The 15,520-nt window shown below is 38.7% G+C and overlaps 1 protein-coding gene and 1 long non-coding RNA gene across 10 annotated transcripts in view; one reads left to right on the forward strand and one right to left on the reverse strand.

Annotated features, from left to right (window-relative positions):
* The window catches only part of LOC103468740 (uncharacterized), a 138,304-nt gene that overhangs the window by 56,855 nt on the left and 65,929 nt on the right, over window positions 1-15,520 (reverse strand). The gene's annotated exons all lie outside the window — the stretch shown is intronic.
* The window catches only part of olfm2a (olfactomedin 2a), a 45,999-nt gene continuing 34,760 nt past the window's right edge, over window positions 4,282-15,520 (forward strand). Inside the window, exon 1 of the mRNA XM_081610115.1 lies at window positions 4,282-4,814. Within this exon, the coding sequence (XP_081466241.1) occupies window positions 4,758-4,814 (57 nt within the window). The 5' untranslated portion in view covers window positions 4,282-4,757. The remainder of the gene's footprint in view (window positions 4,815-15,520) is intronic.

The following is a 15,520-nucleotide window of genomic DNA, read 5'->3' on the forward strand; positions in this document are numbered from 1 at the left end:
AGCTAGTCAAGCCTAATTAAATGCTAATCAGAAGCAAATAAAGAGGTAAATGAGTACTTTGTAAACTGCAGAGCACCTTTACCTGAGGATCAAAATGAAATTGGAGCTTTTAATGTCGCACATAAAACTTTTTGAAACCCTATCAAGTGTCTGATCGAGTCTCAGGTTGCAAAGAAGGATCATTCTGATCATTTTGAGATTAAAGACCTGTAGACCTTAGTCTGAGATGAGACATATGAACAGAGCAGTAGAGACTCAAAGTCAACATTTCTAGCTTTTACTCATTATATTTGAGGAAGCTTAACATGTCTTAGAAGCAGGGGGGGGAGAGGGGAGAAATTTAGCAAGACTTAATTCAAAATAAACAACTTGGAATGACCCGTTATATTAAAAAGTTATTGCAATCAGAGCTCCAAAATCTGTCCAGAGCTCAGAACACAAACTCTCTCACAAAATGGACTCATGTGGAGAGCCGACCAATCAGAAGAGGATTTTTTTTAGCAATGTAGAAGTTGTGCCATATTATCCAACCTTTAAGCTTAAGAGATTTAAAGGTCAGGCAATCAGAGTCCTTCCTCTATCATCTCTATCATACCAAAGAATTATAGATGTTGATTAAGGAAGGAAAATATTACTCATTTTTAACTAACATTTGTCTGCTCAGACTTTCTTTGCACATTAAATATATTTTAAGACGTCATCATTTCACAGAATAAAGATGGCTTCACATTGAGATCTAATGACATGAAGGACATTCAGCAGTGAACCGAAGGATTAATCATATATAATTCAAATTGAATACTTGGTAACCTTTAAAGGGTAAATGGAATGAATTTAGATTGTGCTTTTCTAGTTATGCCAACCACTCAAAGTGTTTTATAGAAGAGCCACATTCATCCAAACGCACACATTCATTCGCTGGTACGCAGATTTGTATGCAACTTGAGATTAGGAGCCTTGCCCAGGGCCACGTCGACATGTGACAGGAGGAAGCTGGAATCAAACCCACGATTCTCAGATTGTGAGATGATTGCTCTTCCCACTGAGTTCCCACAGGGCGACTGCGGCTCGCCAAGGGCTGTTCGTAATTTACCATTTGTATCACAAGAGAGTCTAATGTAGCTGCAGGTGGTTTTATGTAAACTAAATGTCACAAAACACTTTGGAATGTCAGGAAAACATCTTTGTTAAGAGAGCAAGATTTGAGGAAGATGTTTGCTTCGGCTGAAAAATGGGTTCAATTTTTCTAAATGATAAAAAAGCACAAAAAAATGCTGTTTGTAGAGGAAAAGGTCAAAGTTTGAAGGTTTGCGCAACAATGCAACAATGCAACAATGCTAATTGTTTTTCATTTTACAAGCCAAAGACTGAACTCAATAAGCCACATGTCTTTCAGGCAAAGTACTATGGACTCAGCAATCTGGTTGCTCTCTGGCAGCATATGGTCCTTTGCTTCTATTGTGTAATAACTCTGCAACACTGACATCAATGGTTACATTACAAAGATCCATAACAGCCATGACCTTAGCAATATTTGTTCACTTAATACAGCAACTCATGTACTTCATAAAATCATATTAGGCTGACTGTGTCTGTCTGTATGTTAAATCTAGATTCTAAGTTTTACTGATGTACTTGTACGATTCCGCCCCTATAAACATAACTCAAAAGAAATATCCATCCAGAACATTAGATAAACAAAGTTTATTCAGACCATGTTTTGTTCTTCTTCCTGTTTAGTTTTTTTTTCTTGAGTGAAATCCTAAAAATATGGATTTTTTTTTTACAACAGGTCAAGCCATAGTGGATCAAATAGTTTCCACCACACAGATCTGTTTTAGTAGATGCATTGTACATTTCCACAAAGCTGGTCTCAATGGGAAGCCAGCAAAAAATAAATAAAAAATCTTCACACATGCACACAAACCAATATAAACACAAAAAAACAGGCAAGTTGTTGGATTAAGTCCAAATGCCACCATGTTTGCTGTGCTCTTTAAAATATTTAATCAAAAGCATGATTTTTGATTAGCTCCAGCAGAAGGTGTTATATCATCAGTAATCAATAAAACCCATTTTGTCAGTGCTTACTAAAAGAGGAAAAGTTAAACATGGAAGGAGATAAAAACACAAAGGAAAGTTCTCGATGCTAAGATTGTATGTCCTTTCATATACAATGTAATTTACTGCAAGGCAGTTTGAGATGGCAGAAACGGAGAAAATGCCTAGGAGAAAACACATTAGCCCTGGGGGTCTATTTTCTCCTTTCTCCAGGCCTTCTCCGACTCACTTATAGGGAGGGATGAAAAGAGAAAATTGCTCCTCCTTTGACAAATGGGTCAAGCTTTGTTTGCATTTGTGTTGGAACTATTCCTCCAGCTTGCTCAATGCTCCCTTTTTCCAACATTTCGCAGAATCAAAATCAAGAGAAGGTAGAAGAGATGAAACACAATCAATCGATTAAACGTCATTCATTGATCGTTTTTGATGCGAACAGGTGTAACGCAAAGTGCTTTCCGGAGGTCAAAAACAAAAGAACAGAAAAACGCACATAAAAAAAAAAAAATCAAAACAGTTAAAAATACAAATAATACACATAAATATTGACAACAAAAAAAACAATGAAAAATTCAACGCAGAAGAAAATGATTAAATTAAAGAGATAAATGAGGAGCAGAGAAGAGACGCCTTGTAGTAAAGTGTATTTCTTGAGTATGATGGTTAAATACATTTGCACTCTGGCCTCCTGCAGTGACTCATCATCAATTTTACTCATCTTGGCAGCTGTGGGTTTCTTCTGTACTAACCTCTTGTTAACTGTATGAGTAAAAGCAACAATTTGGGTGAAACACTGAAGCGCTACAATGCTGGTAAAAATAATTTTAATCTAATAATTATATGGGAGCATTAATCATTTTAATTGTGTTTTCCCATTTTCATAGATAACTACTTCCTTGTTCCACTTCATCTGCTCGCTTCACATCCTCATTGTTTGTTTTCTAGCTGGTGGAAACAAGGGGGCGTGCACAGCCACGGGGCGACAAGAGCACGGAAAGAGAGGGGAAGGATCACCGTTCTAAATGGTTTTCAAGACCATTTCACGTTTTTGAGCGTTAAACGGCTTAACACTCTTAAGTCGTCGGCCAGAAAACAGTTGTGGAATTAGGACAATCTGTTATTTATTACATTGATATAAAGTGTTCTACAAATGCAAACTCTTTCAAGTTGGGAAGTTCATTGAAACTGTATGTAATAGTCAAACGGGAACAATTTAAAAATAAAATCCCACTGAGCTTAAAAATCTCTTTTGCAAGAGAATCCTTGCCAAGACTTGCAGAAGCACAGACGGATTGCAAATGCATAAGCGTGAAGTTAAAGGGAAAGGTTGGATGCTTTAAATTTATTTCACCAAAAAAAAAAACCCAAAAACTGAAAAGTGTGGCGTGCTTATGCATCCGTTGCCCTTCATTATGCCTGCCTTAAGAAATCCAAAGAGGTGGTGATAGCTTTATATACTCAAGAAGCCGCAGGAACAACCTGTAAAATATTCATGTAACTTGCTCACATAATAGGCTACTTATCAGAGCGCCGGCTCTTTGTTTAATCAATTCTGATGGCCAGAAAGATTTATTATTCTCCACTAAATCAACACAAGGATAATCTTTGTAGTTTTAAGTTGTGGAGAATCTATCTTGGCATATTATACTTGGAAATGAGTCCTTGCTAAATTAATTGTATTAATGTAAATGTGAGAGATGCAGTCACGATTGGTATAATCCATTCTTGAGGTGTATACCATTTTATGGAGCAAAAACATCTATCTATCTATCTATCTATCTATCTATCTATCTATCTATCTATCTATCTATCTATCTATCTATCTATCTATCTATCTATCTATCTATCTATCTATCTATCTATCTATCTATCTATCTATCTATCTATCTATCCATCCATCCATCCATCCATCCATCCATCCATCCATCCATCCATCCATCCATCCATCCATCCATCCATCCATCCATCCATCCATCCATCCATCCATCCATCCATCCATCCATCCATCCATCATCCATCCATCTATCTATCTATCTATCTATCTATCTATCTATCTATCTATCTATCTATCTATCTATCTATCTATCTATCTATCTATCTATCTATCTATCTATCTATCTATCTATCTATCTATCTATCTATCTATCTATTTGTGTTTCTTTCCTTCTCTCTCTTTTCTCTAACTCTCTTGTTTCAGTTGCGCGCGTGCACCACAAAGCTCGTCTGCATCAAACAGCAGGACTTGTTTGAATCGGCTCTTGGCACATAGACGTGCTGCTCCTAGCGTCCGCACCTTGAAAGCACAGCAGTCACCTTCCAACCTCTGCGACTCTCCCCTCCTCTCCTCTCCTTTTCTCTCTTCTCCTTTCTCAGTCGCAGTTATTCTGCGGGTCGGAGGGGACGGCTGTCTCTGCACAGATTACACCATTTTAATGAGTTCCCTCCCCTCCACCCCCCACACTCTGAGAGACAGGACCTATTTTTTATTTCGCCTATTTGCTCCACAGTAGACCTGAGATCGCTTTACCAAGCCACGGAGGGCTGCTTCGGCGTCTTGGTGATGAGGCTAGTGGCGCACAGCCGACACAGCTTTGAAGGAAACCCGTTGGGTCTGGAGAAACCGCCCCAATAAGGGACGACAAAAGACGGGAAGAGCTGCCGGAACTACTGTACGTTGGGACGCTATCATTTCTCCGACAATGCATCTCTTCAGTGCCATGTTTCTACTTGTGATGTTAGCTGGCATGCCCGGCGAGGTAAGGACGCCTGCATGCGTTGAAAAGGCACCGCGTAAAAGTTGCTGTAGTGGCAACTGCGTGTACATTCTTTGAGAAAACGTAAAGTGGAGGCGAAGGTTTTATAACAATTGTCATCATGTAGAAGTCGTGGTGCTTTGTATCGCGTTAAAAAATAGGTTCTTCGGTATTATCGCCATTCACTGGGAAGAAAGTAGGTAGGAACTTTAACCCCCCCCCCCCAAAAAAAACAGCATGCGGAATAGACCACTCTAAATAGATAGATATGACATTAAAGGCACCTTGTATGTTCAGAAAATTAGAATAACTTTTTATATATATATATATAATGTATGAGATAAACTAAATGCTTTTAGATGTTTGGTGGCTTCTGTGACCTACTAGTTCTTGTTGTTGTTGTCGAGATCGTCCTGTCTACCTGCTGAACCTCACGGACAGAGACGTCCAGGAGGCATCGCTGAGAATCACTGCGACTGCTTGTGCTAATTGATGAAAGAAGCTGGCAACCATGTGGGATTTATAGCTGTGAATAGAAACCGTGAGTAATTAGCGTGGAGTGGCAGACCAGCGCCAATGAAACGGCAGCGGGTCCCGGCGACGTGTGATGTGTCTCTGCATGGGTGGCGTGCTCCTGTGCATGACACTCCAGGAAAAGCCGTGTCCGTTTGGTGAAAGCTGACGAGCTTTGATGTGACAGTTGTAAATTGAAGTGAAGGACGGTAAATTATTTGACCCAGAAAAGCTTTTAGTCAGGGCAGGAGCATTTGGATTTGCAGAGAGTTCAGCTGGTCAGCAAATTCCCACTGTTGAGCATAACTAATGGCGGATTATAAGGTGTAAGAAAGCCTCGGAAACTCGTCTGTTATTTAACAGATTGCAGTAAAAAAAAAAAAAAAATTAAATTAAATACCCATTTGGCACTTTTAGCTCCGTGCCGTAATTCATCCAGCACCATGGAGAGCGCCGTGTCGAGCCTTTTGGTTAAAATCCGATTTTATTTAGCACCACAGACAGCGCCTCCTTTTACGGAGGCGGTATCACTATATGTTGTAAAGGGCACCGGCCGTGGGGCTTTAAAAACTCTGCAGCAACATCTTTGAAAAGCATAGCGCACTGTATTATGACACTTTCCACATTAAAATAAAAAAAAAAATAATATGAAAACAAACGTCAGGGAGATGTCGAGTGGCCTCTAACGAGCAATAAAATCACATCAAGATATATTACTTATTTTTCTTTGGGGATGTTCCCCTGAAGCCCCTGAACAAAGCAATTTGTCACAGCTAATGAGCCTGGTAGACTTTTCACACACTGGTGGTTTTACGGAGACGTGGACGAATTTATTGGAACCCTGGGAAAAGATACATCAAAAGCCTTACAAAAGTACTTTTTTGTATTGCAAGGGAATAATCAGAAAATATTGAACAAACCAAATCTTACCTCGTGAATATTTTTCACATCAGGAAAAACAAATCAGTTGTTGGGTAATAATTGCGTTTAACAAACATCCTTTTGCATTAAAATTTTGCGCCTGATTTCAGTAATTCATAAAGCCCCAGTAGTAAAGAGGACACGTCTAACTCTTCTCGTGAAATATTTCTCTACATACAGAGAGAGAGAGATCGTTGACCCATTTGTTTGACAAAATATTTTTAGGTTCTGGGTTCATCGTTGATTAACCAAATAGGTTTTCTTAAGACCCCAAGGTTTGAGAAAACTGTTTAAGAAGGTTGATTTGGAGTTTGGTGAACCATTTGATCACCTTTGAAAGATACTCCAATGCCTCATTTAAATTTGCTGGCTACGTCCACTATAGTTTTAGTTAAAACATTCTAGTGTCACAATGAATTTGGAATATTTGAAATTAATTTTAACAAACAAACTGAGGCACTCAGAAAGAAGATTATAGCATCTTAAGAACCTCATAGAGACTTCAATGTGATCTCAAATCTGACCAGTTTGCCTATAGACGTCATCATAAATATCACTTTGTATAATAGTGTGCTCTACAAAAATCCATCCATCCATCCATTTTCTGTACACCCTTGTCCCTTGGTGGGGTTGGGAGGGGTGCTGGTGCCCATCTCCAGCTGGCGTACCGGGCGAGAGGTGGGGTTCACCCTGGACAGGTCGCCAGTCTGTCACAGGGCAACACAGAGACACACAGGACAAACAACCATGCACACATGCACTCACACCTAGGGATAATTTAGACAGACCAATTAACCTGACAGTCATGTTTTTGGACTGTGGGAGGAAACCGGAGAACCCGGAGAAAACCCACGCGTGCACAGGGAGAACATGCAAACTCCATGCAGAAAGACTCGGGCTGGGAGTTGAACCCAGAACCTTCTTGCTGCAAGGCAACAGCTCTACCAACTGCGCCACTGTGCAGCCCCTCCTACAAAAATCTAATCTAAATGAAGCAGAAGTAAAACTAGACTTTGCTGCAAGCCAGTGAGCCACACATACAGGCAAATCCACAAAGGACAGACTAAGACTTTACAAATTGTATACATTTCCTCAGACTGATTTTCGAGACTGGTAGATGACTAACAAGAAACAAATCACTAAACTTATGTCAGGCAAATAAAGCATGGCATTATGTTTTGGCCTCTACCATTAGTTCGCTGTGCCTGCTGAATAATGGTCCTTGTCTACCTGGTTGCCTAAGGGAAACATTAACAGGGCCTCTGTGCCACATCATGTTTATTCTCCAGGAAATCAGAAGGTCTAAGATCAAATTAAACGTTTCTAAAAACTCCGATCAACTTTAAAAGTAAAGCATAAACCCGAAAACCAAAAAAAAAAAAGCATAAATGACTATGCGTCTATTAAAAAAGAACTGCTAAAATTACCAATAATTGCGCCACCGGTAATTTGGTTGCACAGTTAAAGCATCACATGATATTTGATAAAATACGAAGAGATTACTTAGTGCAAATGTGTCGCTTAAAAGGAAATTCACTCATGTCTAACATGTATAAATAGCAAAGGTCACGTCACTGCATACATCCGTGCCTTCGAGGTCACGGCTACAACATGGGTAAACATTGTTGGTGACCTTTAAAAAGATGTTTGTTTTACTCAACCGAATCCAGGCTCTATTGTGGAGAAAAATCTGCTGAGCTTTTTGTAACTTGACTGAAACACGGCATAGGACACGCTCACAGCCTCTTATATCCGTGTTACATTAAATCACTCAGGGTCTCCGGTGCCCAACTGTAAATTAATCCACAAACCAAATCCAAATCCACCACGGATGTGCTCCAGCAAACGTTAAACGCCAACAATGTGGCTGGTGATGTACTACTGAGTAGTATCTTAACCACAGCTTCTGTGAATTCATGCAGTAACTGGCCTTAGGGGACAATTTGTTGTAAGTGTTTGCCATTAAATATTGAAAGGTCTGAAAGAAAATATGACACCATCCATCTTTCTAAGGCTGGATGCAAACATAAAGAATTAATGAATACTTGTAAATCAGCCTGTGAGAGTAGCTGTGATATCCGCATACATTTTTAAGACACGGTTTTAGCAAATGCTATCGTGAAATTATGTAGAGGCCTTTAATGAGGCATGTTTTGTTAAGTAACAATGAAGCCCTGGGTCGTTGGTGACACAGAGGGTAACTGCTTGATTTTGGCTATGTGTTCTTTATTCATCAGTCCATGCAAACCGGATGCAATGGCACAAGGGACGATAATTGTTTGAGTTTACTTACAATGCGCTGTTTGAAGGAACTTGTGAAAGAATGGAGATATTTTCACATCAAACACCAGGACTTCTTTTTTTTTGTTGTTGTTTCAGATATCAAACTGATAGCTATAAAAGTATTTTGATTTAGACTCTCTCTGCCAGGCTCCAGACTCTGCTTCCCAGTGTTTTGGTCTCTTGCGTTACCTATGTGGTTCCTGTTATTAAGTAACAAATCCCTCAGGAAATTACAAAAGTTGCTCTAAAGTTTGCCTGAAGTTTATACATTCGTCGCCTTTACGTCGCACTCAGCCTGTCACACCCTGTTGGCAACAGCTACAGGTGGAGATTTTTGAGCAGATTTATCTTAAGGATAGAGAGAAAGTTTATTCACTTTTTGAAAACTGGGAATTTAATGGAATGACCAACAACCATGGTTTAGGAAAGGGTTAGACAATAACACTGAGTTTTGTTGGCTGCTCTTGTCCTGAGTCTCAAGGTTTAATACAGTCAAATCACAAATGTAGTAGTGACCATGAACATATCAAATCTAACCCTTCACATGCATTTCACATTAAAAATTAATCTGCATCAATGTCTTGATGCCCAGCTGTACTCTTAAGAGCTCATCATGACTTCAAATATGGTTAAGACGATCTCTTACTTCAAGCAGATTGAATCCCTGAGTCTTCAAGAAATTGTTTTTTTTTTTAGACTTTCTATGTTTTTAATATTAAAAGCTGATTTCATGCTTGTCAAAATAGGTCATTGTTTAGATGAAATTGTTTTAGAATTGAGAAATCCAGAAATATTTAAAACATGTTTCTTTCTGAATTATCAGTTAGCAAAGAAGAGAAGTGAGACGAGGCTTTCAACATTTAATGATACCTCAGATGCTCAACAACTTTAGACAGAATAATCAACTAGTTTTTCCACATTTCTTCTCTCTTTGTCAGTGAGTTTAAGCAAAGTGGGGAAAAATGCGTATTGTGATTCAAGTTTCTGGTTTAGGTGAGCTTCTTGAAACTAGAGGGACAAGAAAAACAGATAGAAAGACAGAAGCAATAAGAACCCTATCGATTTGCAGCAAGTCTGATCACCTTGGCAGATTTCTGTTGCAGTGCTTTTGGGGCGTTGAATTTTGTGTTACCTTAGTTTTTTCTAAAGTTTCCCACACGTCTTGATGTGCTCAACATCACTCAGTGACTTTTTCAAGAATTTTGTTTTCATCCGATTTGGAGTGATGCAATAACCTGGGACATTTAAGTGTGCTGCCACAGGATGGTCTGCAGGCCCATACAACATCTGTTCTGAAGATATACCACTCTGAGCTGATCAGAAGAGCAGGGTGGGAAGAACCACAGGGTCAAACTACAGCGTGATGAGAGGTAATGCAACAAGATTACATTTTCCTGAGGAGGTAGTCTGGAGCTGACAAACCGAAGTGTCGAGGAGGACTTAAAATCCCTCTTCATTTTTCTTCAAACAAACTTTTCCCCACAATTTCAGCTGGATGCCATAACTTAAAATTTCCCTGACCTTTTTTGAATTTCGAGAAAAAGGTGTAAAGATTAACAGCTATATTTTTAATCTTCTTAGATAATATTTTTAATCAGTAAATTCTCCCTTCTCAGAAGTGGTAGTAAGTTAATTTAGTGTCAGTGTTTGGCGTGTTTACTCATGATTCTTTTTATTTAATAAATCATTAGCAATTAAACCTCAGTGTGATTGCTAATAAATATGAACGTAAGATGCTTTTTTTTCTTAATAGAGAAAATCTCTTCATTCCTGCTTTAAAATATGTCGTAAGATTCCTGATTAAGAAACATTTTCTCCTAATTAATTTTAGACATTTCATTCTCAAACTGGATAATTTCTAATATAATTTCACACAGCTATTAATACTACAAAAATATTTCCATGCTTTGTTTTAGCTGCATAAAGCAAAGGCTTTGTGGTAACTTTTAAAAATTGTGGCTGCTATCCTTGTGCAGCCCTAAAATAATGACCGATTCTACTATTTGGTTTAAGAGGTTTGATCTCAAATACTCCCAACCTTTCTTTGGTTGAGGATGATAAAACTGAACCTCTTCTGGTATTCTTCAGCTTAAACATAAAGTGTTGTAAGAGAGAAAGTCTGATTGATTGACAGAAAACTCTTCTGTACTTTATACGAGTCTCATCATGCATCCTGATAAACCAGGATGGATGTCTAATTTTACTTTCAACATTTTTCAATTGAATCCGTTTGAAAATTTTTACTTAGCCATCCTGAATCATTTTATATCTGCTCTGGAAGCTCAGAAAACTAAAATTTGTAAAATCATGATGCACATAAAATAAAACATTTAGCATATTTACCTGCAGGAGTTTATGTTTACACTATGCGACTCTATTGTAAATCATATACAGCAAATTGTAGAACAAACAATGCGACAGACTAGCACTGTCGCCGTGGAGAACAAAAGCTTTTTCATCCAGTCTCAAGACAACAGATTCATCATATGAGGTTTCAATGCTCTCTTTGTATGTTTGGTTTTTTTTAATCCCTGGTCCAAAAGTCACAGATGAAGTTATTCTAAATTTTAACTTGAGTAAACTCAAGTTAAAAAGAGTAACTTGGCCTGGGCAAGGGGCTAGACAGCAGCTGGGATAAGCTCTAGCCTCCACATGCAGCTGAACACAAACTTAGAAAATAACTGAATTGATTTTCTTTTTCGAAGGACGTTTCTTACACCTACTGTTGTCCATAAACTTGGACTTTTCACTGTGAGGTGTTTGGAAAAGATTGATCGATATTGTTTTCAGAACATGCAATTTATTCCTTAAGAATAAATCACACTGTCACAATCTTTTCATGAGGAGAGGCGAAAACACTGCGCTCCAACTGCAGAAGCAAAAGTGTGCGTGTGCTTTTACAAGCTCGATAAGTGATGTAAAGCTACACATTCAGAAACAAGATTAGAGGAGACATTTGATGTTGCTGGACAAACAGCTGGAAAGATTAATGTCCAGCTGACACAGCTTTAAAGCCTCCACTGCTGTGACCCTTTGGCCAAGAAATGTCTCCTCTTGGTGCCAGCTTATTACCAATTTAAATAGCAATCTTGCCTCAAACATGAGTGAAACCAAACCCCCCTCATTTTTGAATTTTTGACACTACAATGCCAAACTCTACTCCTTCTGTTGTGATTGCCAGTGAGTCAAATGGATAGAAAAAATAGTTAAAGTCCTACCTGGATGCTAAGGAAGGAGACTTTGTAGTTTAATACTGTGAATCTATGTTTACCAAAAACAAACAAAAAAAAAAACAATAAGACAGTAGACTCAGCAGAGTGTGGTCTTTCAATCAACGTGCTTACCTCTACTGAGAGAATTAGACAAATGAAAAGCTGCATGAGCATGGCTGTAAATCTGTCTGTGAGGGCCGAACACACAACTCCTAAAATCACCTTGCCATGCCGTACAATGTCAGCACTTTGCAGAAGATCATTCTGTATAAAGTAAACACAGAATTAGTTATTTCTGCATGAATAAAGAGAATGTTTTCCTATACAGATATAAATCTATCATATGAAATCTCACTGTACAGTTCGTGCATCTCTGTCCTTGTAATACAGTTCCACATAGACGCTCAAATACTCTTTATTCTGTTACGTCTCATTTAGTAACAATCCTGCAGCTCTACGACATGTGGGCGAGTAAGTGATGAGGCGGGGGGAGATGAGACACAATGCCTCCATCCACCTTCATGCATTCCCCATCAATATACAAAGGTGCCGCTTCACAATCAGCCGCAGATAATGAGGTTGCATTATGTTTGATTCTCTGCTGCTTGGAGAGATTGAATAGTATGTGCTAGTGTCATGGCAGATTAGAGTGGGGCTTGTACAAATGCACGATAATGACACCCCGTTGTGTGAGTGAGCCACTGTTGTGAAGATTTGTTTTATAGAAGAGTGGCTGCTTAAGAAAGAGGCTGCAGCGGAGAGAACTGCTGAGCCTTTGTGCTGTTCACTGTTCGCTCCCTCCCTCTTTAATGTTTGATGTGCTTTCATGTTGCCCGCCGCTGCATCTGGAGAGGTGCTTGTATATTTGTGTGTGTTTTTAGGAACAAATAACCCTCTAAACATGCAGGAGGCTCACATAACGGGGACGCATCTGTGATCTGAGAACTAAAAGAAAACAGTTTTTTTTTTCTTAATTTGCTTCAAAGTTAAAGTTACAGAAATTGTGAAGCAAGAGGTTGACATGTATGATCATGCACGAACTACGTATCCTTGCAAGCCGCTTGGATTTTGATGAAAATCAATATACAAATCCCCTTTTCATCTTTACTCCTGCCATATTTTTTTCATCTTTCATCCTGGACTGAGTTCAGCATGATGGCAGCAATCTTTTTAAGATGCATGTTAGTGGCAAATTGAAGTGCTTTATTGCTTTGGCTCTGTGTTGCCAACATTATAGGGTCCTTTGCCTTTGGACACGCACATTTTGATTACATTTAATTTGTAGTAGAAAAATTTTAATACAGCATCGGTCTACCCACCTGATTGTGGGCAGGAGTCTGTGTAGACGAGGCAAGTTGTTTACCCCTGAACTGACTCATCCACATTTTTATGGCCCTTCTTTTAAGATCTGGTGCCTGGTCACTTTGGAAGGAAGGTCAGAGGCTTTCAGCTCTAAGTCAGTAACATCAAATTGTCTAAATTGTCCCTTGTAGTTAAGCCCATGTCCTGCCCCATGCACCAAACTTTACACCCGGCAGAATGCAGTCACACAACCAAACTTGGTTTGCCAGATAGAGAAGCGTAATTGTTCATTCCAGAGAGCATGTCTCACATCAATCAATCAATCAATCAATCAATCAATCAATCAATCAATCAATCAATCAATCAATCAATCAATCAATCAATCAATCAATCAATCAATCAATCAATCAATCAATCAATCAATCAATCAATCAATTCACTGGATTTAAAAAATAGCATGATCAATTTAGAAACATTCTCTTACTTACTCTACACAAGTGAAAAGGGAGCAAGAACGTTTTGTAGAAACCTGACCCCCTCTCATTACCACATACATGAAATTAATAATATAAATTGCAAACAGTATATCATTCTTCTCATTGTTAACTCAAAAGAGTACAAGACTTAATCATTATTTACTTATAAAGTGTTGAATTGATTTAAAGTAGAACATTTGTTAAACTCCTCATCCAACCTACTTCATAATTTTACTCCATGAACCAAAATGCAGTCATGCACTAGAGTCCAACAGGGACATGTTTTACACCCCTGACTCCACCACTTTACATTGCCCTTTGTGATGTAAGACTTGGATATAGCTGCTTGGCTGTGGAAACCCTTTCTATGAATCTCTCTGCACACTTTTTCTTCGGCTAATCTGAAAGTCAACTTTGGAGGTCTGTAGATATTGATTCTGGAGAAAGTTGGCAGACTTTGGAAAGTGTTTGCATCAGCATGCGCTGACCCTGCTCTGTGGTTTGTGGCCCACCACGATGCAAATGAGTTACTGTTATTCCCAGTCTCTTAAACTTGGTTATAATATCACTAGATGCTGGATTTTATATCGCTTTCGTCATGCAATGAATTCAGTGATTCGGAATTTAAACCATTGAATTCCAATGACCTAATTCTTTTTGCTGTGTAGTGTAACTATGGAGTGAAGTGATAGCTCGGATTAGAGCCTCTCTGGTTCGCTTGTATACTGGACACTTTCATTTGGATGGTTTTGGGTCACATCCCAATTGGGATGAGCATGCTGGAGGGACTGTACATCTCCTCTTGGGGTGCAGACAAATGAATTAGACAGTGTTGCTGAAGGTAGGTATGTCTGACTATTCCTTGTAGACAAATCAAATGTGACCTTCTTTCAAATTGCTTAAAAAGATTTTTTTCAAGCGATCAGGTGTTGATCATTTTGACCTAGTTCACAATTTCTCTCTATTTTGGTTTCAGATGCCTGTAACCTGATTTTCAGTCATGAAACAGAGTTTTCAGCCACAGAACTTTTTATACGGGCCAATATTCATTGTTTTCTTTTGGGGACATTTTGCAAAATCTATTCCCCAAGGAATTGTGCAAATGAATAAGTACCTATTGATCTGGTACGATGGTTGTTCTTCTGGCACTCACAGAGTCAGTGGATTGGGTATTTTTGACTATACACTAAAGTAATGTTAATGTCTTTTTCTGAAAGGATTTATATGACACTCTCAAAATTTCCTGTAGTGTTTGGCTGAAAAGTGGGCAGACAAAATGTTATCGAAGTTTACAATTGTACCTCTTTTATCTGTCTGAAGATACTAAAGATGGTGAGCCAAATGGCAAACCAAAGCATTAAAACATTTGGTACATCCATCTTTTATGAGACTCAGTTCCTCTGATTCTCAAGCCAATGGATGGAGGTGCAAAAATCTCCACTTTCAGAACCGGACTTATTAGGGAGTAATTAGAGGCTTTATCCAACATTGTTTGTTTTGTTGCTTTGTTTGATAGAGACTGCAGGGAGGAAACTCTCTCCCCACACACATGTAAATAGGAGCAAAGAGATTGTAACTTTTTGTAAAAGATTATAAAATCAAAAAAAGATAAATAAAAAAACATATTAAACTCCATAGTGGACAGCAATTATTATGTGTAGCAATCACAGTTGTCCTAATGGATGGATTTGCTATGAACAGGGGATTCTTGTGGAATTCAGAAGTTTTTTATTTCTTTTGAATCCTAATTTTCAGAATTACCCAGAATCTGGTTCTTTTTTAGCTCATCCTTTAAAAGCCCACTTACTCATTCTAAATCACACACTGGCCGATATTCGTGCTGCAGGCGTCTGTGGGCTCCAAATGACCTCTGTTGCTGTTTTCTGTCTTGATGAAAAGCCAGCAGCCTACTGTCCTAAAATGGCTGGTGGCGTTCCCATGAAGCAAGCTCACCGACTCCAGGACAGCTGGCAATCGCCATTAGAAAGGTCTTTGAGGTCTT

The sequence above is a fragment of the Poecilia reticulata genome, chromosome 8 (assembly GCF_904066995.2).
Source record: "Poecilia reticulata chromosome 8, P_reticulata-male-v2, whole genome shotgun sequence".
Classification (NCBI taxonomy): domain Eukaryota; kingdom Metazoa; phylum Chordata; class Actinopteri; order Cyprinodontiformes; family Poeciliidae; genus Poecilia; species Poecilia reticulata.